The 22843-nt window shown below is 41.6% G+C and overlaps 1 protein-coding gene across 6 annotated transcripts in view; it reads right to left on the reverse strand.

Annotated features, from left to right (window-relative positions):
* The window catches only part of KBTBD12 (kelch repeat and BTB domain containing 12), a 123727-nt gene that overhangs the window by 58651 nt on the left and 42233 nt on the right, over positions 1-22843 (reverse strand). For all 6 annotated transcript variants that reach the window (XR_008844994.1, XM_056524848.1, XM_056524850.1 and 3 more), the window contains 4 exons: positions 21218-22320; positions 20291-20561; positions 10341-10491; positions 1959-2156 (listed from right to left, as the gene is read on the reverse strand). Coding sequence is in view for 5 of the 6 variants with exons in the window: in XM_056524848.1 (XP_056380823.1) it covers positions 1959-2156; positions 10341-10491; positions 20291-20561; positions 21218-22287 (1690 nt within the window). In the remaining variant the exon portion in view is untranslated. The remainder of the gene's footprint in view (positions 1-1958; positions 2157-10340; positions 10492-20290; positions 20562-21217; positions 22321-22843) is intronic.

Raw genomic sequence — 22843 nt, forward strand, 5'->3', positions numbered from 1 at the left:
CCGCCAGCACCGTGGTCACCAGTAATCAGACCCGGAGCGAACATGCTCCGGGGACTGATTTTAACTGGGGTGCTGCGTGCAACATCACGGGGGTCCTCAGCGGTGGATAGGGGATAAGATATCTAAGCGCCGGAATACCCCTTTAAATTGTCTTCTGTCAAATGTGTATCTTTGCTTAATAATCTTGTACCGTTTTGTGTTTAGATTGCTTACACAGACTTATGTGCTTCCATGGTTACAGAATTCAAACAAAACTTGTGTAGCCTGTGCAATTGTACTATCTTCCATCTGCCCACAACTAATGAAAAAGATGTTATCACACAGCTTTCCCAAAAGCCTTATTGGAAAAAACTATGCAACACTCCCTTAAAGGGGTACTCCGGTGGAAAACTTTTTTTTTTTAAACTGGTGCCATAAAGTTAAACAGATTTGTAAATTACTTCTATTAAAAAAAAAAATCTTATCCTTCCAGTACTTATTAGCGGCTGTATACTACAGAGAAAATTATTTTCTTTTTAGATTTCTTTTCTGTCTGTCCACAGTGCTCTCTGCTGACACCTCTGTTCATGTCAGGAACTGTCCAGAGTGGGGGGGGGGGGGAATCTCCATAGCAAATATATGCTGCTCTGGACAGTTCCTAAAATGGACAGTGGTGTCAGCAGAGAGCACTGTGGACAGACAGAAAAGAAATCCAAAAAAGAAAAGAATTTCATCTGTAGTATACAGCCGCTAATAAGTACTGGAAGGATTAAGATTTTTTTAATAGAAGTAATTTACAAATCTGTTTAACTTTTTGGCACCAGATGATTAAAAAAAAAATGTTTTCCACCGGAGTACCCCTTTAAGACTGCATAACTGTGCAGAATTGCCCTACAGGTGTAAGCAGCCTTGTCGGTTGCCACCTTGGTTTGTTAGACACTATAATCAGGAGCAGGCAGTGGCTGTGATCTGGTTTTAATCGCTGGACGGCTCTGTGCAACGTTTCAGCATAACATAAATTGTAGGAAAGAAATACAAATTACCATAGTGTTAAAGTGGATGAACCCATGGCAAAAGTTCACCCATTCACAACAGAATAATGCATCTGCCACTCACAAGTTCTTTGGTTTTGCAGAAGAAAAGCTCTGGAATTATTATTCATGGACATTTTCAGAAGATAACTTTCCTGTTGTCTGCATCTCAATGCAAGTTTCTGGAGTTTTCAAATAAATCATCAAGATCCACTCCATAGAAGCTCCATAGATTTCACAAATCGCTTTACTTAAAGGGGAAATCCATGTTAAGGTGTCTCTAGTACAGTGGCCAGAATAGTTATGTAAAGGGAAGTGGCTATGACTTTAGATTACTGCTGACTCTATACAGGTATAGTAGAGATATTTAGGACTATATAGTTTGAACAAAGTTCTTATAACTGAATGTAAATGCCATATTTGGAATGTGTTAGGACTGTGACAAAAAGGATACAGCTATGACCCCATGGACCCCCTCAATGTCACATATCAAAAGCAGTTAATGTATCCGACACATATCACTAAAGTGACTTTCCACATTTAAATACAATTTTAATATAAATAGGTTTATAAATATGTACTGAATCATTTCTTAATATATTAAATAACAGTCAGAGTTCCATTTTTCTGATACACTGTCACAAATCCCTTTTCTAGACATAGATGTGAAGACAACATACTGGCCATTTTCATCTGCTTCTAGTGGTAATTAAGGAGCTTACTGTAAACTGTTTATACATTGAATTTAATAATAACACAGTATGCTGTAAGCTCCTAAGCCCCCTCTAGTGGTTGCTGCAAGCAGCCTAACATTTATCATTTAACTCTATGTCATTAGAGATTGGGAGCTATGTATTAGGTATATAGAATTTGTACTAATATATGAAGTAATAATAAAACATGTGCTGATCCCTAGAAATCATCACATGAGTTTTAGAAGTCTGATACCTGCTCCACGATACCCTCCACAAAGATACAGTTTGCCATCCACGGCACCGGCGCTGCTTGCATTACTTCTTAGGGTGAGCAGCGGGTAAGGCATAGCTGGACCTTCTCTCCAGAAATCCCCATCCACATTATATATCTCCACAGCATCAAGACATTTTCGGACCTGTCCTTTGTCTGGCCCAGTGCATCCTATGCCACCTGCAAGAGACACAATGAATTACCTAATAAAGTGGAACATTACACATTGCAATGTATATATATATATATATATATATATATATATATATATATATATAAATATATATGTGTGTGTTTAGTACTTAGCAAGCTGTGCCCACTTCTCACACACAGATTGCAAGGTAAGGAAATATTTCCAAGCTTATTTTACTTTGAGGCACTAGACTCCATCCTTATCCTTGTCAGGCCAGAATTGTTATTTTGCAGGATGCACTAAAAATAATGCCATTGTCCACATAATGAGAGGGCCAATTCAGAGGCATTTGGATGGGCCCCAGAATCCAAGGCAGTAAGCATCTTGATGGAATGTTCACAATAAAGACGCCTCACAACCCGAGTCCTGAACCCTGGCCCCTTTACTTTATTTACTTGCTGTCGAACAAAACGCATTGAATTTTCCAAAGGCCACAGAAAAACAGGGCAAAAAAGAGAAAATTTGCAAATTCTCATGACATTTTTTTTCATCTACATAAGACCCCCATTGTTTCCAGCTCTGTAATCCATGTTGCAGCTCAATAAAAAAGTGAAAGACGCCTATTGATGAAGAAATCCTATTACTTAAAGCCGTACGGATCAAAGCGTCCTTGTTCTCAGCTCATATCCTTCTTCTAATCTAGTCTGTGGAAACAGCCGAGATTTTTTTTCTTTTTTGTATAACAAACTTTTGGTCCTCAAATAGACTCAATTAAAACACAATTGTCTTAATTATGCAAAATTCAACTTCGTGTTCTTGCTCAGGGTGTTTTTTTTAGAATCCTTCTGGGAAACGGAATTGATCTTTGCTTACTGGAGTGCGCTCCAAGTATTTCTTGTGAAGTGGGCCGGATGGGTTTTTATAAATAGAAAATGAGAGGCAAGATTTTATTAAAACAGCACAACATACTGTAGAGTCGTAAGAGTTGTCAGAGAGGCCAGTGAAAGGGGCAAGGGTAAGCAATAGGGTTTGTTGGTTACCAGGGGAAGTCGACTGCTAGTGAGTGTCTATGAGTAGGATACTCTCCAAAGTGAGATCATAAACAGCACTATACTTCCTAAAATGAACTATGAGGTTGGTGGTATCTACCAGTTTACCATCCTAGACTAGACATAGGAGCCCTAATTGTGATTTCACCTCCTCTTTTCTAAAACAGGGGCCTGTAATCTGTGGCTTTACAGCTGTGACACTACAATTCCCAGCATACCTTGCCCACGGGATGGGAGTTGTAGTTTTTGAACAGTTGGGGAACTATAAGTTGGACTCTATTGGTATCTTATGGATAAATTAATCATTAATGTTGGAGCATCTTGATCCATTCACAAGGTGAATTTTGATTTTAAAGCGAGAGTCTTTTTTCTTAAAGGAGTTATCCAGGAAAAAAATTATTTTTATATATCAACTGGCTCCAGAAAGTTAAACAGATTTGTAAATTACTTCTATTAAAAAATCTTAATCCTTTCAGTACTTATGAGCTTCTGAAGTTAAGGTTGTTCTTTTCTGTCTAAGTGCTCTCTGATGACACCTGTCTCGAGAACCGCACAGTTTAGAAGCAAATCCCCATAGCAAATCTCTTCTAAACTGGGCGGTTCCTGAGACATGTGTCACCAGAGAGCAATACAGGAATATGGGTGCACTACTGTGGTAGATGTATACAATGACATTGGCTATCCCTCAACACTGATGTTAAAATTGAGACATTCGCCAGTGTATCCTTATATGAAGGACACACCAGAGCCCGCACACCAACGCCAAGGTTTCTCAAGATGGTGCGAGACCTACGCTAATCCTACCTACGCTAATTCCTGTATTTTATTCTGATTGTTACACATCCACACCGTTTATCTGGTGTAGGATTCTATTGTGGCACTTGTAGTCCGCTGCAGGCATCCTCCATTGTATGCATTTTTATGCTGGGGATCGCCCTTAGCAACGGACTACAAGGGCAGGATCTGCTCCCCCAGTATAAATGCACAACCGCATTTGGGGTTGAGCACCTCCAGCCATTTGAGACCACGTTTCTTGTTGTTTGTTTAAATTTTATACTTGGAGGTGTGTAAACTCCAAAACTAATGTGCCTTGAATATCTTCAAGGCAGCATTAAGGTAGCACCTGTGAGGCCAGGCACCCATATTAGCCAACTCAGGTGGGGCTTGCAGCTTGCCTCCCTCCTCCCATTGCATGTGTGCTCAGTCACGCTGGAGGGTATCTGGGAGGAAGTTGTGAGTCGACCGAATGCTGCCGTAATTGCCCACTGGCCCCTGTTTTGCTTATCAAGCACAGGTAGGATTAGCGTAGGTCTCGCACCATCTTGAGAAACCTTGGCGTTGGTGTGCGGGCTCTGGTGTGTCCTTCATATAAGGATACACTGGCGAATGTCTCAATTTTAACATCAGTGTTGAGGGATAGCCAATGTCATTGTATACATCTAACACAGTAGTGCGCCCATATTCCTGTATTGTATTCTGATTGTTACACATCCACACCGTTTATCTGGTGTAGGATTCTATTGTGGCACTTGTAGTGCGCTGCAGGCATCCTCCATTGTATGCATTTTTATGCTGGGGATCGCCCTTAGCAACGGACTGCAAGGGCAGGATCTGCTCCCCCAGTATAAATGCACAACCGCATTTGGGGTTGAGCACCTCCAGCCATTTGAGACCACGTTTCTTGTTGTTTGTCACCAGAGAGCACTTAGACAGAAAAGAACAACCTTAATTTCAGCAGCTCATAAGTACTGAAAGGATTAAGATTTTTTAATAGAAGTAATTTACAAATCTGTTTAACTTTCTGGAGCCAGTTGATAATATAAAAGTTTTTTTCCTGGATAACCCCTTTAAACACAATTTTGTTTTAATCTAAATAGTTCTATAGGACTGTGCTTACTAATTTCATAATATATATTTTTGTAGCAGATATAGCTCCATTTTACTTATACAGAACTCCAAATCCTCTGCATAAACATAACTAAAAAGAATAACATGCTGCCATCTTGCATCCACCACTAGAGGGAGCTTAAAAGCTTACCGCATACTTTTAAATCTACATCTATACAGTGGCAGCCGCCACGCCCCTCCCATAGACTTGCATTGAGGAGATGCGGCGTGACGTCACGAGGAGTGTGGCCTTGACGTCACGAGGGGGTGGGGCCGTGATGTCACGACCCCCGCAGCCCACACCCAGCGTTCGGAACAAAATGTTCCAAATGCTGGGGCAATGGAGTACCCCTTTAAATATTAATATTGAAAAATGATCAGCTAAAATTTTTGACCTAAATAGGACATAATAAAAAATGGAGAATTACTTTGTCTAGTGAATTCATCCTCCCTCCCGTCAGGCTGGTAAAACAAATCTCCCATATTTATCCCTCATACAAGTAGAACCTCATGTTAAATTCAGCTCCATTAGGGCTTGCCTGCCAGAACGTCCTTCACTCTGTACTTGACTCTGAGACTCAGTGATGCATGACACAAACAGTGCTGTGTTTATATAGTGTTAATGGTTTCAGAGCAGTAAATGTGACTTAGCAGCTATTTATACACAGATTATGATACCAGAGCGAGGAAGGATGTATAGTACGCGGGTGCATAATTAGCTGAGCCGTCGCTTAAAGGAAACATATTTTTGTAAATAATTTACATATTATTGGCTGCCATGAAGAAGTGGAATTTTTCTCACAGACACAAATCACAAATCTGCTGTTCAAGGCTTTTAGAATGGGAGGAGATGGGAGAAGAATATAGTAACTTCATGTGAACGTAAAGGGGTTGTACAAGGTTAAAAACCGAGCGGCTTTAACAAACAGTACCACACCTGTCCATAGGTTGTGTCAGGAATTACACTTCAGCTCCAATTATTTGAATTGCAATACCACTCACAACCTGTAAACAGGTGTGGCACTGTTTTTGGAAAATTGCGTGCAAATAATTCATTCTTTGAAAGGGAGAACTAAGCATTAGAGTAGTCAAGGGTCTTAAAGGGGTTTTCTGGTGGAAAATTATTTTTTTTCTTATGAACTGGTGGCAGAAAGTTAAACAGATTTTTAAATTACTTCTATTTAAAAATCCTTCCAGTATTTATCAGCTGCTGTATACTACAGAAGTTGTATAGTTATTTTCTGTCTGACCACAGTGCTCTCTGCTGACACCTCTGTCCATGTCAGGAACCGTCCAGAGTAGAAGAGGTTTGCTATGGGAATTTGCTCCTACTCTGGACAGTTTCTGACATGGACAGAGGTGTCAGCAGAGAGCACTGTGGTCAGACAGAGCAGAACTATACAACTTCTTCTGTAGCATACAGCAGCTGATAAGTACTAAAAGAATAAAGATTTTTAAATAGAAGTAATTTACAAATCTAAATAATAATGATAAGACAGGAAAGGAGAGGGCACACAAAGAGGTTACTTCACCTTAATAATAGTGCAGCATGGTATCGGCAACCTACATAGTCGTCTCCTGCGGGGTGCACATACGAAGAGTGAAGTATCCAATATAATACAAGGAAGAAAACACGCGCACTCACCGCTCAGCGGAGACAGTTCGGTGTATCGGTCCGGTAAACGGGTAGCTGGATCACAGCATCAGCGCAGGTGTAATGGCGCTCGGAGGCTACGCCGGCAGTTTCACACGTGAAGGCCGGAAGAAGCATCCATTCACATGTGAAACTGCCGGCTTAGCCTCCGAGCGCCATTACACCTGCGCTGATGCTGTGATCCAGCTTTACCGGACCGATACACCGAACTGTCTCCGCTGAGCAGTGAGTGCACGTATGTTTTCTTCCTTGTATTATAATTTACAAATCTGTTTAACTTTTTGGCACCAGTTGGTTTAAAAAAAAAATTTGTTTTCCACTGGAATACCCCTTTAAGGCCATGTTACATGCTGATCATCAGGCAAATGAGAATTTGTAGGAATTCATTCTCGAGAATCAGCTAATGTAAAAGGACCAGCAATCTACCGACAAACAGGCAAATCATTGTTATTGGCCACAGAATACCCTGTGTAAACAGGTGATGTGCTGCCCGACAATGAAGAATTTCAAGGGATGTACTATTATTCCACAACTGTGAAAACTCAGTAGACGAGTGCTGATGGCAAAGATTGGCACATACCCTGTGGGTATGGAGTGGACACAGCAATTTAACCCGCTTCATATGATGTGGGATGGTCTGTATATTACAGCTGCTATTAGAAATACGCTGACTCTGACCATTAAATAACTTAGATGCTGCGGTCAATTTGCAGTCAAGAGCTCCCCTCTGTCACAGCATATCGTGGTCACAGCCCAATACACTGCAATACAAAATGTAAGAGTGACCAAGCCCACTAGTGTTCATGTTACAGTGGGATTTAAATTTAGCTTTATAATATTATTTAAAACAATAAAAAACACAAAAGTTGTAAAGAGATGTCCAACTTTTCATTGTTGTATTATTACAATATAATGTATCATTTATCTCCCCAAAAATTTTTTGGGTCACTTCTTTAAGAATGGAACAATTGTATGTATGGAAAAATGGTACCAATTAAAAGTACAGCTTACCCTGCAAAAAAAAAAAAAAAAAAAAAAAAAAGAATCCCTCAGCTGGAATATAGAGGAAAAAATGTAAATTCAGCTGCCATAAACTGCTGTGGCGGTAAGGGGTTAAAGAGAAAGTGTACATTAGACAAGCCATTTCTTTAACCCCTTAAGGACTCAGCCCATTTTGGCCTTAAGGACAATTTAATTTTTACGTTTTCATTTTTTCCTCCTCGCCTTCTAAAAATCATAACTCTTTTATATTTTCATCCACAGACTAGTATGAGGGCTTGTTTTTTGCACGACCAGTTGTCCTTTGTAATGACATCACTCATTATATCATAAAATGTATGGCGCAACCAAAAAACACTATTTTTGTGGGGAAATTAAAACGAAAAACGCAATTTTGCTAATTTTGGAAGGTTTTGTTTTCACGCCGTACAATTTATGGTAAAAATGACGTGTGTTCTTTATTCTGAGGGTCAATACAATTAAAATGATACCCATTATTATATACTTTTATATTATTGTTGCGCTTAAAAAAAATCACAAACTTTTTAACCAAATTAGTACGTTTATTATCCCTTTATTTTGATGACCTATAACTTTTTTATTTTTCCGTATAAGCGGCGGTACGGGGGCTCATTTTTTGCGCCATGATCTGTACTTTTTTTTGATACCACATTTGTATATAAAAAACTTTTAATACATTTTTTATAATTTTTTTTTTAATAAAATGTATTAAAAAAGTAGGAATTTTGGACTTTTTTAATTTTTTTTCGTTCACGCCGTTCACCGTACGGGATCATTAACATTTTATTTTAATAGTTCGGACATTTACGCACGCGGCGATACTAAATATGTCTATAAAAAATGTTTTTTACGCTTTTTGGGGGTAAAATAGGAAAAAACGGACGTTTTACTTTTTTATTGGGGGAGGGGATTTTTCACTTTTTTTTTACTTTTACTTTTACATTTTTTTACATTTTTTTTTACACTTGAATAGTCCTGGTATGATTGCTAATACTGATCTGTTCTATGTATAGGACATAGAACAGATCAGTATTATCGGTCATCTCCTGCTCTGGTCTGCTCGATCACAGACCAGAGCAGGAGACGTCGGGAGCCGCACGGAGGAAGGTGAGGGGACCTCCGTGCGGCGTTATGAATGATCGGATCCCCGCAGCAGCGCTGCGGGCGATCCGATCGTTCATTTTAATCGCGAACTGCCGCAGATGCCGGGATCTGTATTGATCCCGGCACCTGAGGGGTTAATGGCGGACGCCCGCGAGATCGCGGGCGTCGGCCATTGCCGGCGGGTCCCTGGCTGCGATCAGCAGCCGGGATCAGCCGCGCATGACACGGGCATCGCTCCGATGCCCGCGGTTATGCTTAGGACGTAAATGTACGTCCTGGTGCGTTAAGTACCACCTCACCAGGACGTACATTTACGCCCTGCGTCCTTAAGGGGTTAAAGGAGTATTCTAGGATTTTTTATTTGACTGCGCTACAGGGGCTGTAAAGTTAGTGTAGTTCATAATATAGTGTCTGTACCTGTGTGTGATGGCTAGTCTTGCAATTCTTGGTGATCTTTGCCTTAATGTTCATTTATGTCAGCATATAAAATCAGTGTTGTCTCAGGCTTTTCCCAGGTTGCAGTGCGGCCTGAGACATTGCATCACTAGTCAGGTGTTAAAACGGAGGATTGGCGGTGCTTAGTAGGTAGAGTGACCACTGGGTGGGAGGGAGATCATTCTTCACAGGGCTGCAGGGAGTTGTAGTTTGAAGCACAGCACACATGGAAGGGTGCCTAGCTGTGCTGCAAAAGGTGGGGTGACTGTTGGAGGGAGCAAAGTGACCTCACACTTACAAACAAGGGGTCCTGTGACTTGTAGTGGGATAGACTCCAACAGGAGATAGGAATTTCACAAAAAGAAAGCAGCAGTTTATGGTGGACTCACAACACAGCCATTTAGCCCCAAGACTAGCACGTATCCTTCCTAAACATGTCTATACTGTCTGACAAATAAGTACTCAAAGGGGTACTCCACCCCTAGACATCTTATCCCCTATCCAAAAGATAGGGGATAAGATGTCTAATTGTGGGGGTCCCGCCGCTGGGGACCCCCGCAATATAGCATGCGGCACCCACCTGTTACTGCTCCGGAAGCGCTGGAGGGTCTGGCTCCCGACCACAGGAACGGAAGATCGTGACGTCACGACTCCGCCCCCGTGTGACATCACGCCCCGCCCCCTCAATGCAAGTCTATGGGAGGGGGCGTGGCGGGACCCCCGCGATCAGACTTCTTATCCCCTATCCTTTGGATAGGGGATAAGATGTCTGGGGGTGGAGTACCCCTTAAAATCACCTTAAGTTGGCTAACCCCTTTAATCCAATTGAGGTACATAACAGTAAAGAAGGGGATCTCCCACATAGGCTTCCTCCTCAGTAGCCACAGCACAGAGCCAGTGTGAAAAGCAGCCATGTCCATAGAGAACCAGGGGTGGACCGAGGGTTTCCTGGGCCTCTGGAATTGTTGTTCAGAAATCCATTTTGCATTATATTCCATGTCTTTTCTATTTTTTATACAAAGGTTGTGGACTCCTAATGGTTATGGCCCTTGAGCACTGTCCAAATGGTCCCATGCTCTTACCTAAGACATATATTTCACCATTAACCACAGCCACACTGAAGCGATACTTGGAATATTTCATTGGAGCCAATGTTTTCCATTTGTCAGTGATTGGGTCATACTGCAACATGCGATTACTCAGACGATCAGGTTCATCATCAGGGTGATCTATCTGTATTGGTAGAAACAGTATATGTCATTATAAACAGTAATACAGTAAAGCAATAAACACAGGGTTCAAAAGAATCTTCCCAAACAAGTATTCCAGATCTGTCGCATGCAGTGGCGGCTGTAAATATTATTGTACGTCAATTGTACCCTATGATTCCTACTTAGCTTTTGAGCCAGGTTATGTAAATACAGGACATTAGTAACCTTTAGTGTTGAGCGGCATAGGCCATATTCGAATTCGCGATATTTCGCGAATATATGGACGAATACCCGTCATATATTCCCTAAATTCGCATATTCGTAATATTCGCGTTTTATTTTCGCATATGCGAAAATTTGCATATGCGGAAATTAGCATATACTAAAATTTGCACATGCGAAAATTCGTATGCCAGTCTCGCACAGTAGTATTAGAGCCTTCTTTACACCACACAAGCTGGAAACAGAGAGGGATGATCACTGTGATGTGTACTGGGAAAAAAAGAAACTAATATTCGTAATTGCGAATATATAGTGCTATATTCGCGAATATTTGCGAATTCGCCAATATGCGATATTCGTGAATAAAATTCACATTGCGAATATTTGCGAGCAACACTAGTAACCTTGTACAGTGGTCCCTCAAGTTACAATATTAATTGGTTCCAGGACGACCATTGTATGTTGAAACCATTGTATGTTGAGACCAGAACTCTATGGAAACCTGGTAATTGGTTCTGAAGCCAAAAAAATGGTCATCCAAATATAGGAAAAGTGAGAATTAAAGAAAAATAAGTAGATAACTAATATAGATAAAGCAAATCCTTACATATAAAAGAAGAAAAATCTGTTGGGAGCTGTAAATCACTGTCTATGTCAGTGTTTCCCAAGCAGGGAGCCTCCAGCTGTTGCAAAACTATAACTGCCAGCATGCCCGGGCAGCCAATGGCTGTTCGGGCATGCTGGGAGTTGTAGTTTTGCAACAGCTGGGGGCACCCTGCTTGGGAAACACTGGTCTATGTAGAGGACAGGAGCTTCTTCAGGGTCCTGTAAAGTACATGCAATGTCCTAAAAAAAAGTTAAATGGAGTCGCCCTTACCTGGTGTCCAAAGGAGCAGGTAACCCTGGTACAGGTAAAGTGTACAGACCATGTAATACCTCCCTGTACTGTAGGGGGTGCTACCAGACATCAGTCAGTGCACGCACTTCAGTAATACAGGTATTTTACCAGTAAATTGCCCATTCTGATTGGTCGGTTCTTCCAGCCATTGACATGTTACACAGATCTGGATTGTCCGTAGCATTGTATGTTGAGTCTGGTTTTCAACTTACAATGGTCCAGAAAAGACCATTGTACGTTGAAACTATTGTATGTTGAGGCCATTGTAGGTTGAGGGATCACTGTACTGATCCAGAATTCCAGCCTGCATTATTCTCCAGAGCTGCCTTCACTATTCTGCTGGTTGTCATTGGAAACAGTCAACAAGCTTGTGCACCGACACAACACTAACAATTAGTTGGGATCCTAAGTGGGGGAAAGGGGTAGTTTGTCCTTTTTACATCTGTTAACAATACACAAAACAAGTGCTGAGCAGACACTAAGCAAGCAGGTTATACTGGAAGCTTTTAGTTATAAAGCTTGCAGAATTGTGAATAAAGTTCTGGAGTACAAAAAGACTATAAATCAGGATAAGGACAAGATAAGCATTGTAGTGTGACTCCACTAGCAAAATAATGAGTTAAGCTCCAGAAAAGTTTACAAGCTCTAACTCATGACCAGTACAAGATAAGTAATGTATTGTATGTATACAGTTAAAGGAAAGGTTAAAGGACCTTAAAGGGGTACTCCACCCCTAGACATCTTATCCCCTATCCAAAGGATAGGGGATAAGATGTCAGATCGCCAGGGTCCCGGGGATCGCTGCTGCAGCACCCCGCTATCATTACTGCGCAGAGCAAGTTCGCTCTGCACGTAATGACGGGCAATACAGGGGCCGGATCATCGTTACGTCATGGCTCCGCCCCTCGTGACGTCACGGTCCGCCCCCGTCAATACAAGTCTATGGGAGGGGGCGTGGCGGTCGTCACGCCCCCTGCCATAGACTTGCATTAAGGGGATGGGCCGTGATGTCATGAGGGGCGGAGCCATGACGTCACGCTGCTCCGGCCCCTGTATCGCCCGTCATTATGCACAGAGCGAACTCGCTCTGTGCAGTAATGATAGCGGGGTGTCGCAGCGGGGATCCCTGGGGTCCCCAGCAGCGGGACCGCGGCGATCTAACATCTTATCCCCTATCCTTTGGATAAGGGATAAGATGCCAGGGGCGGAGTACCCCTTTAAAGGGATACTCCGGTGGAAACTTTTTATTTTTATTTTTTTTAATCAACTGGTGCCAGAAAGTTAAACAGATTTGTAAATGACTTCTATTAAAAAATCTTAATCCTTCCAGTACATATTAGCTGTTGCATACTACAGAGGAAATTCTTTTCTTTTTGGAACACAGTGCTCTCTGCTGAATCACGAGCACAAGGCTCTCTGCTGACACCTTTGTCCATTTTAGGAACTGTCCAGAGCAGCATATGTTTGCTATGGGGATTTTCTCCTACTCTGGACAGTTCTTAAAATGGACAGAGATGTCAGCAGAGAGCACTGTGCTCGTGATTCAGCAAAGAGCTCTGTGTTCCAAAAAGAAAAGAATTTCCTCTGTAGTATTCAGCAGCTAATAAGTACTGGAAGGATTAAGATTTTTTTTAATAAAAGTAATTTACAAATCTTTTTTTCCACCGGAGTACCCCTTTAACATGTATAGCTTGGAAGAAAGAAGAGACAGAGGGGATATGATAGAGACTTTTGAATACATAAAGGGAATCAACACGGTAAAGGAGGAGAGCATATTTAAAAGAAGAAAAACTACCACAAAAGGACATAGTTTTAAATTAGAGGGGCAAAGGTTTATGCAGTAATATCAGGAAGTGTTACTTTACTGAGAGAGTAGTGGATGCATGGAATAGCCTTCCTGCAGAAGTGGTCGCTGCAAATACAGTGAAGGAGTTTAAACATGCATGGGATAAGCATAAGGCTATCCTTCATATAAGATAGGGCCAGGGACTATTCATAGGATTCAGATTATTGGGCAGACTAGATGGGCCAAATGGTTCTTATCTGCACATTCTATGTTTCTAAGTTACCACCAGTGTAATAATGGTAAGTAATGTAAGATAAGTACATCAATAATGTAAATACAAGATAAGTAATGTAACAGTGGCTCCACTGTTTATGTATCTTCATTAAATGTTTAAAGATTAACCTACATGTTAAATCGAACTTCCATGTGGTCTACCTGCTCCTCATGTACAGTATCCTAAAATAACTGCACGGATCCCCGCTCTTAGCCCACATGTCTACCATTAATAACTTGCTATAGATTTGTCATTTACTTTCCAGCAGAACCGACAGAGAATAATCATTTCTACACAATGCAAATCATTGTTATCATATTTTAAGCAAAACATGTTCTACTAATTTGAAAAGTAACAGGCATCGCGCACCGTGTGGATGAAGGCACTCGCTAGAGCTGGTAAGCTATGCCTTCCTTCCTGCCATCTGTTTTGAGTACCGACTGACAAAAGCAGAATGTCTAATATTAATGCCAGTCTTAGTTCATAAATAAACGCCCACTTGCAATGTATGTGATGGAAACCCTTTCGGTTTGGGCATGGAGTCAGGACCGGTGTTAGGGAGAAGGCAATTGCCCAGAACACAGACACATTCATGCATTTTGCGGATATTTGCACAAAATTGCAGCAACAAATATAAGAAAAACTGCAATTTTGCGCAAATTGTGGCAGATTGCAGAACTTGGCAAGCACTTTATAGCAGTATGGGCAGCACAGAGCCCATAAACAGGCCAAACACACTTACTGTATCTAAAAGTACCTGCCTGAGAGATGATGTCCTTGCTGAATAGTGTACACAGGTGAGGAAGAGTTAATAGGGCAAAGAATAAGGGAGGGGGAACTTGAAGGAATATTAGGAGACCAGTGTATAAAGAGAGAAGGGGCCATTGGGAGATCCATATAAGAGGACCATAGGGAGCAGTATATAAGAGTGAGGAGCAATAGAAAGCAGTGTATATGCGGGGGTGTGGAGTGTGTTATGGTGCATAAGGAGTATTATATGTGTGGGGGCGCCCTTGGGAAACGTGTATTTGAGAGAGAGTGGGCCATGGGGAGCGGCGTATGGAGAGGAGGAATCTTTTGGTCTGATCTCAGGTCTGTATGCCAAGATTCAAAGTCATCATCTATACATGTGATAGGTAGTAAATATATATTTGTTTGGGTCTGGCCAGTGGGTGCCCCACTGATCGTTCAAATGGAGATCCCTTATCCCGCAGGTGAATGGTTCAGCAGCCCACATGATCACCTGCAACTCCACTAATTCTCTGCTAAACCCTTAACACATCAATGAACAAACATCCCAAAGAGACTGAATGGAGCGGCATGGTGTTCCATGCACCGAGGGGACAAGGGACCTCTATTCTTGTGGTTGATGTGGATCCCAAAGGTCAGGCCCCACCAGACACTTACATTATTCTCTATCTTGTTGATAGGTGATAAGTTAAAATCCTGACATTACCCTTTAATTAGCCATTTGGTTTGTGGCCCATTTTTTGTTTACTCCACTGCTGTGACCCCTCTCCATGTCTTCAGGCACTATTATAGTATGTTCAGTATTGGAGTCACCTGTGACAGCGGGCACAGTATTAACATTAACAGCAGGATGGCAGTGTAAAGGATGGGGTGGCTGCAGAAGTGAGGGGCCATATATGTCTTGGTATAGTCTGTAGTCAGCAGGAGAAGTTGCCATATTGGTCTGGGTCGTATGGACAAGAAAAAGGAAGATAACATCTACAGTCACCTGTGAGTCACTGAGAAGCATGGCCCCAAAATTGGTCTAAATCCAGCCCTACAGGGAGTAGCTGAGCAATGGTGAGAGGCAGTTGTGTTTTCTGGTGCTCAGAGCTTTGTAACTCTAAAAAATATAGTTGTACCAATGCCTAGGTGCTGGAGGGGTCCAAAGGCCTTTCTTCCATGTAAGAAAACACTAGCAATTCATATAGCACTTGGTCTGTGAAGACCCTGTTATACACTTCCAGATGTGCTCAGGAGCCTACAATTATGTTTCTGGCTATGTTTCATTGTGGGTCTCAATAGTAATTGACAGCCATAGGGAACACTTGAAGCTTCTGGGTCCTAGTACAAAATATGGCACTGGGCTCACCACCTAGCATTTGTTATTTAAAATATTAGTGTTTTTCTATAGGAAAAACAGGCCTTTTTGACACCTCAGGATCTAGGGCCCGGGTGTTACTGCTACCTCTGTACCCCCTATGGCTATGTACCTGTTGACAGCTCAAAATATAAAAGAGTTAACAGTACAGAAAACAATGACAATGCCCAGCTCATTATCCTCCTGAGCTGTCCGTATGGCTGTAGGATTAGCTGCATGTTCCCTTGGGGTGCGGATGGTCCAATGCCCGCAGGCTTCTCCTCATGCTGCCCTGTTCTGAGTTGCCTCTGGCATGTAAAGAGTGGGCAGACTTTGCTGTCTTATTGTATATTTTGTGCTATATAAATAACTCAACGCTCTTGACAAGCTGTCACTCCATCATAATAGATTAACCCTATCAGTGCTAGAGGCTTCTATGAGAACACTTGTATGTGTGGGACATTCAGGCGATTGTGTCAGAGACTCTTGGAAACTTCTGTCTTATCTTTTACCTCCCATTTTGTGTTTCGACATATATTATGCACAGCTCAAAAAAAATAAAGGAAACATTTAAACAACACAATGTTACTCCAAGTCAATCACACTTCTGTGAAATCACACTGTCCACTAAGGAAGCAACACTGATTGACAATCAATTTCACATGCTGTTGTGCAAATGGAACAGACAACTGGTGGAAATTATAGGCAATTAGCAAGACACCCCCAATAAAGGAGTGGTTCTGCAGGTGGTGGCAACAGACCACTTCTCAGTTCCTATGCTTCCTGGCTGATGTTTTGGTCACTTTTGAATGCTGGCGGTGCTTTCATTCTGGTGGTAGCATGAGACAGAGTCTACAACCCACACAAGTGGCTCAGGTAGTGCAGCTCATCCAGGATGGCACATCAATGTGAGCTGTGGCAAGAAGGTTGGCTGTGTCAGTCAGCGTAGTGTCCAGAGCATGGAGGCGCTACCAGGAAACAGGCCAGTACATCAGGAGACGTGGAAGAGGCCGTAGGAGGGCAATAACCCAGCAGCAGGACCGCTACCCCTGCCTTTGTGCAAGGAGGAGCAGGAGGAGCAGTGCCAGAGCCCTGCAAAATGACTTCCAGCTGGCCACAAATGTGCATATGTCCACTCAAACGGTCAGAAATAGACTCCATGAGGGTGGTATGAGGGACTGACATCCACAGGCAGGGGTTGTGCTTACAACCCAACACCATGCAGGACGACACCATGCACCATGTTTGGTATTTGCCAGAGAACACCAAGATTGGCAAATTCACCACTGGCGCCTTGTGCTTTCCACAAATGAAAGCAGGTTCACACTGAGCACATGTGACAGATGTTACAGAGTCTGGAGACGCCGTGGAGAACATTCTGCTACCTGCAACATCCTCCAGCAGTGGGTCTGTAATGGGGTGGGTTGGCATTTCTTTGGGGGGCCACACAGCCCTCCATGTGCTGCCAGAGGTAGCCTGACTGCCATTAGGTACCGAGATGAAATCCTCAGACTCCTTGTGAGAACATATGCTGGTTCAGTTGGGCCTGGGTTCGTCCTAATGCAAGACAATGCTAGAGCTCATGTGGCTGGAGTGTGTCGGCAGTTCCTGCAAGAGGAAGGCATTGATGCTATGGACTGGCCCGCCTGTTCCCCAGACCTAAATCTGATAGAGCATATCTGGGACATCAAGTCTCGCTCCATCCACCAACGCTACATTGCACCACAGACTGTCCAGGAGTTGGCGGATGCTTTAGTCCAGGTCTGGGAGGACATCCCTCAGGAGACCATCCTCCACCTCATCAGAAGCATGCCCAGGCATTGTAGGGAGGTCACACGGGCACGTGGAGGCCACACATACTACTGAGCCTCATTTTGACTTGTTTTAAGGACATTACATCAAAGTTGGATCAGCCTGTAGTGTGGATTTCCACTTTGATTTTGAGTGTGACTCCATATCCAGACCTCCATTGGTTGATAAATTTGATATCCCTTAATAATTTTTGTGTGATTTGGTTGTCAGCACAGTCAACTATGTAAAGACGAAAGTATTTCAAACGATTAGTTCATTCATACAGATCTAGGATGTGTTATCTTAGTGTTCCCTTTATTTTTTTGAGCAGTGTAGTAAACTGTGTAGAGGAGATTTCTTAATAGTTTAAGGAACTAGTTAAAGTGTCATGCAAACTACTAGGCACAACTGGAGATATTACAGGAGTTGTCAGTGGCAAATCTTCTGTATTATTTGGTAATCTTCAATACTGTTACACAGGACAAGTCTAGTCCCCCAGATCCATTACTAATTCTGTGTGATAAAAAAAACAACAATTCGTTCTTATGTGTCCGCTTAACTTTCAGGGGCTGCTACACACAACTTTCTAAAGCTAGACCCTTGAGCAAAGAGAGGGGAGCGATACTGACTGATATCTAGTGGAATGAATCATTAGGTGGCCAGAGACTCATTTAATTCCCATTTAGCAGCATGCTTCATTCTCATCATTAGGCTTCTACAGAAAAAGGAGCTTACACTAGAGGAAAATCTCCATAATCTCCCTTATCCATTCTCATTTCCCTCTGTTTACATGCAGCACATATATTATAAACTTCCTTTAATCCCTCATTGGGGTCATATTCAAAACTTTTCATGTAAAAAATATTGTGTTTCCAGCCAAAATCGTACACTGATTCTTACCTAAGTTTTAAAGCCCTGTGACAAGCTGTCTTCAGCACCTGTGCTAGTCTGAAAACCTGGAGAGGCACAGGAATGGGATAAATGGCTCCACTACCAAACCTTCCTTTTACACAATAACAAACAACTCAATCATAGGACTTTTGAAAGCTTTGCCAGGGATTCAACTATTTCTGGAATTATATCTCACCAGCCTTCCCTGAACGAGATATGTGCTTCCTGAAACCTGGAATGCACACACCACAGGTGTTTTGGAAAATATAGCAATTCCTCGCCACCATTTCTTTCACTGTCTTATAATGTGTATTGCGACTATATATATATATATATATACATACATATATATATATATATATATGGTACAGACCAAAAGTTTGGACACACCTTCTCATTCAGAGTTTTCTTTATTTTCATGACTATGAAAATTGTAGATTCACATTGAAGGCATCAAAACTATGAATTAACACATGTGGAATTATAGACATAACAAAAAAGGGTGAAACAACTGAAAATATGTCATATTCTAGGTTCTTCAAAGTAGCCACCTTTTGCTTTGATTACTGCTTTGCACACTCTTGGCATTCTCTTGTTGACATTCAAGAGGTAGTCACCTGAAATGGTTTTCACTTCACAGGTGTGCTGGTGTGGAGGAGGAGGTGTGATGGTGTGTGTGTGGGGGGGGGGGGGGGGCTTTGCTGGTGACACTGTTGGGGATTTATTCAAAATTGAAGGCATACTGAACCAGCATGGCTACCACAGCATCTTGCAGCAGCATGCTATTCCACCCGGTTTGCGTTTAGTTGGACCATCATTTATTTTTCAACAGGACAATGACCCCAAACACACCTCCAGGCTGTGTAAGGGCTATTTGACCAAGAAGGAGAGTGATGGGGTGCTGCGCCAGATGACCTGGCCTGCACAGTCACCAGACCTGAACCCAATGAAGGCCAACAAGTGCTAAGCATCTCTGGGAACTCCTTCAAGACTGTTGGAAGACCATTTCAGGTGACTACCTCTTGAAGCTCATCAAGAGAATGCCAAGAGTATGCAAAGCAGTAATCAAAGCAAAAGGTGGCTAGAACCTAGAATATGACATATTTTCACACTTTTTTGTTATGTCTATAATTCCACGTGTTAATTCATAGTTTTGATGCCTTCAGTGTGAATCTGCAATTTTCATAGTCATGAAAATAAGGAAAACTCTGAATGAGAAGGTGTGTCCAAACTTTTGGTCTGTACTGTATATATATATATATTAGCCAAGATCAAGCAGGATCTGTTTTGCACTGGTAAGTCTCAGCTGTAATGGATGAAGCACTGAGCTTTCTCCAGATCTGTTCTTTTGCCATGAGCTCTATATTTTGTTCTATGTTGGAAGTTACATTGTTTGCATATAGGTCTGGACTATAAGCTCTCATATGATTTATGTCTTCTGTCACTTAAAAAAATTGTGTCTCAGACTTGTGTAATCTCAACGGCTCTGTACAGTGTCTCAGAGTAACACCATTACACCAGTAGAATATGAATGTTTACGTGAATGCAAGAGGAGGGTAACAATAACAGGCAACCGACCCTTAGAAAAATATTGAAGGAGGAAGATTTATCAAAACCTGTGCAGAGGAAAACTTGACCAGTTGCACATAACAGCATATCAGATTGCTCTTTAATTTTTATTAAGGCCTCTGAAAAATAAAAGCAATCTGATTAGTTGCTATGGGCAACTGCTCAACATTTTCTCTGCACAGGTTTTGATACATCCCCCCATTGTTCTCAGCAATCATGTTTGTCCCGGCAGGAAGAGAGTGGCATAGCATTTCATTATCCTTTATACTTATATGCATTTACTTTGTTAGTCTCCACTAACCTGTGGTGTCCAGCCACCCATCACATATAATTTATTGTTGAGCGTGACCACAGCATGGGAGGCCAAAGGAAGGGGCAGTGGCGCCACACTCCTCCAGGTGTCCTTATCCGCCAAGTATTTGTCCACACAGTTGGTAATGACATATTGGTTTTTTAGCTTCATTTGACCTCCAATCAGGTAGAGGTCATTTTGAACAGTGCCCAAAGCATACAGCTCCCGGTACTCAGCGGTGCAGAGCTTTTCCCAGCAATAGTTACCTCGGTTGTGGTACCTAGTCAATAAGAAGCTTTAAATTAAACACATAATAACAATAATATATATTTAACTGACTTTCCAAGGCTTCTGGTGATGGGCTTCTCAATAAGAAAAGCTGGATGATACCTCTGCTACAATGGTGCTATTTTAGAAGCAATAATAGTGATCATATTGCGAGCAAAAACAGGGACTATTTTGGAAACTATGATGGTAACCATATTGAAGCAGTGATAGCAACCATAGTGGAAGCAATGATGGTTACCATATTGGAAGCAATGATGTTGATCCTAGAAAAAGTGACCATATTTGAAGCCACAATGATCATATTGGTTGTCACCAAACTTTACTTTTGATAACTACCAAATGATGAAATATTTGATGGCATATTTGTGATCATCAATTGAGCAGTACAGTATATCAGTTACGTACCAATTCCGATACATAAAAACAGAAGGAGGGAGAAACTAGTGCTTATAGTCTATTTTAAGTGAAGAACAAATATATTTAATAAAAATATATTTAATAAAAATACAGCCTATTCCTTCATTAGGGTATAGGACCAAACACAGCAGGGAAGTCTCTTCCATATAGATCCTCTTAAAAAATGACTTTGAACTAGGTAGAATGTTAATATTGACCAACACATTGGGTTATCAATTGGATTCTACTGACCTGCAGATCTCAATACGACTGCTTTTTTGCCTGGACAACCTCACAGCTGTTGCTTCCCCAGCCAATATTATATCATTGTTTTCTGTCACTACACCTGTCAACACTGAGCCCAACATCTCTCCTTGTTTTGGCGATGGCATGTAACATATTTTTCCTGTTGTAGGAGCAAAACAAAAGCTGGCATCTCCATAATTTCCATATTTTGACCTGATGCCTGTGGCATTATTGCCAAGACAGAGCAGAAGACTTGTGGTCTCCATTCCATAGCGGAGACTTAAAGAGACTTGGGTAGATTTTTCAATGGTTTCTAGAGCCTCTTCAACAATGTCATAGCACTGGGCATTACACAAGAGAATGGTGTTTCTCTTCCTTGCTTCTCGAAGGAAAGAGGGGCTCACGAGTAGTAATCTGACTTGTTTCAAGAGATCAATAAGGTATTGGGACCTGTGATCCTTGTCATAGTTCACCCATCTTAGAACTAGGTCTAGGATGCTCTCTTCTCGAGAAACATTGAGGTCATCAGACATAATCATTGCCATCAACTGTTGAAACTCTACTTCTAGTATCTCCTCATAAAGGCCAACCTCACTGAAGTGTTGATATAAGTATTTCTTGGACATTTCTTCTAAGTCATCTGCATTTATTTGTTTGGCAAAGTAGAAGACCCCTATGCAGTTTGATGCATCCATATGGTCCATCATGTAAGTTTGACACATCTTGAAGATATCATCCATCTGCATAAAATAGGCAGCGGTGGCCACTCCTTGGACATTTAGGTTGTTGATGTAGAGCTGTGATGTGTACATGTATTCCAAAATAATAGAGACACTTCCGGCAGTGATGTCATGGAGAGTGACTTCCATTTGGTTACATTCTACCAATCCACATGTAAACATGGCCCTGAAATATGGACTGAATGAGGCTAGCACTACTCGATGACATGGAAACTTCTGTCCCTCAGCAACTAGGTATATGTCAATGAGCTCCACCGATGCACGCATCCTGTTGATATGGTCCAATAGTTTATTACTATGTTGATGCTTACATCTAATATCAATGTCCATCTGCATGATGAGGAATAATGGAAACCACGTTCAGATAACCTGTAAGATGAGATGATCTGGAGTCATGAACTGGAAATATGAATAATACAAACATGTATGAATCACCCCCCCCCCCCCCCTTTTCCCATGAAAAAAAAAAAAACAGTGTAAAAAAATTAACATATGTGGTATTGCCACGTGCGGAAATGTCCGAATTATAAAAATATATATTTAATTTAACCGCACGGTCAATGGCGTACATGCAAAAAAATTTCAAAGTCGAAAATAGAGTATTTTTAGTCACTTTTTACATCATGAAAAAATTAATAAAAAGTGATTGATAAATCCGATCAATAAAAAAATGTTACCGCGAAAAACTTCAGATCACGGCACAAAAAACTTAGCCCTCATACTGCTTCATATGTGGAAAAATAAAAAAGTTATAAGGGTCAGAAGACGACAATTTTAAACGTATACATTTTTCTGCATTTAGTTATGATCTTTTTCAGAAGTACGACAAAATTAAACCTACATAAGTAGGGTATCATTTTAATTGTATGGACCTACAGAATAAAGAGAAGGT

Source organism: Hyla sarda, chromosome 6, assembly GCF_029499605.1.
Source record: "Hyla sarda isolate aHylSar1 chromosome 6, aHylSar1.hap1, whole genome shotgun sequence".
In the NCBI taxonomy this organism is placed as follows: domain Eukaryota; kingdom Metazoa; phylum Chordata; class Amphibia; order Anura; family Hylidae; genus Hyla; species Hyla sarda.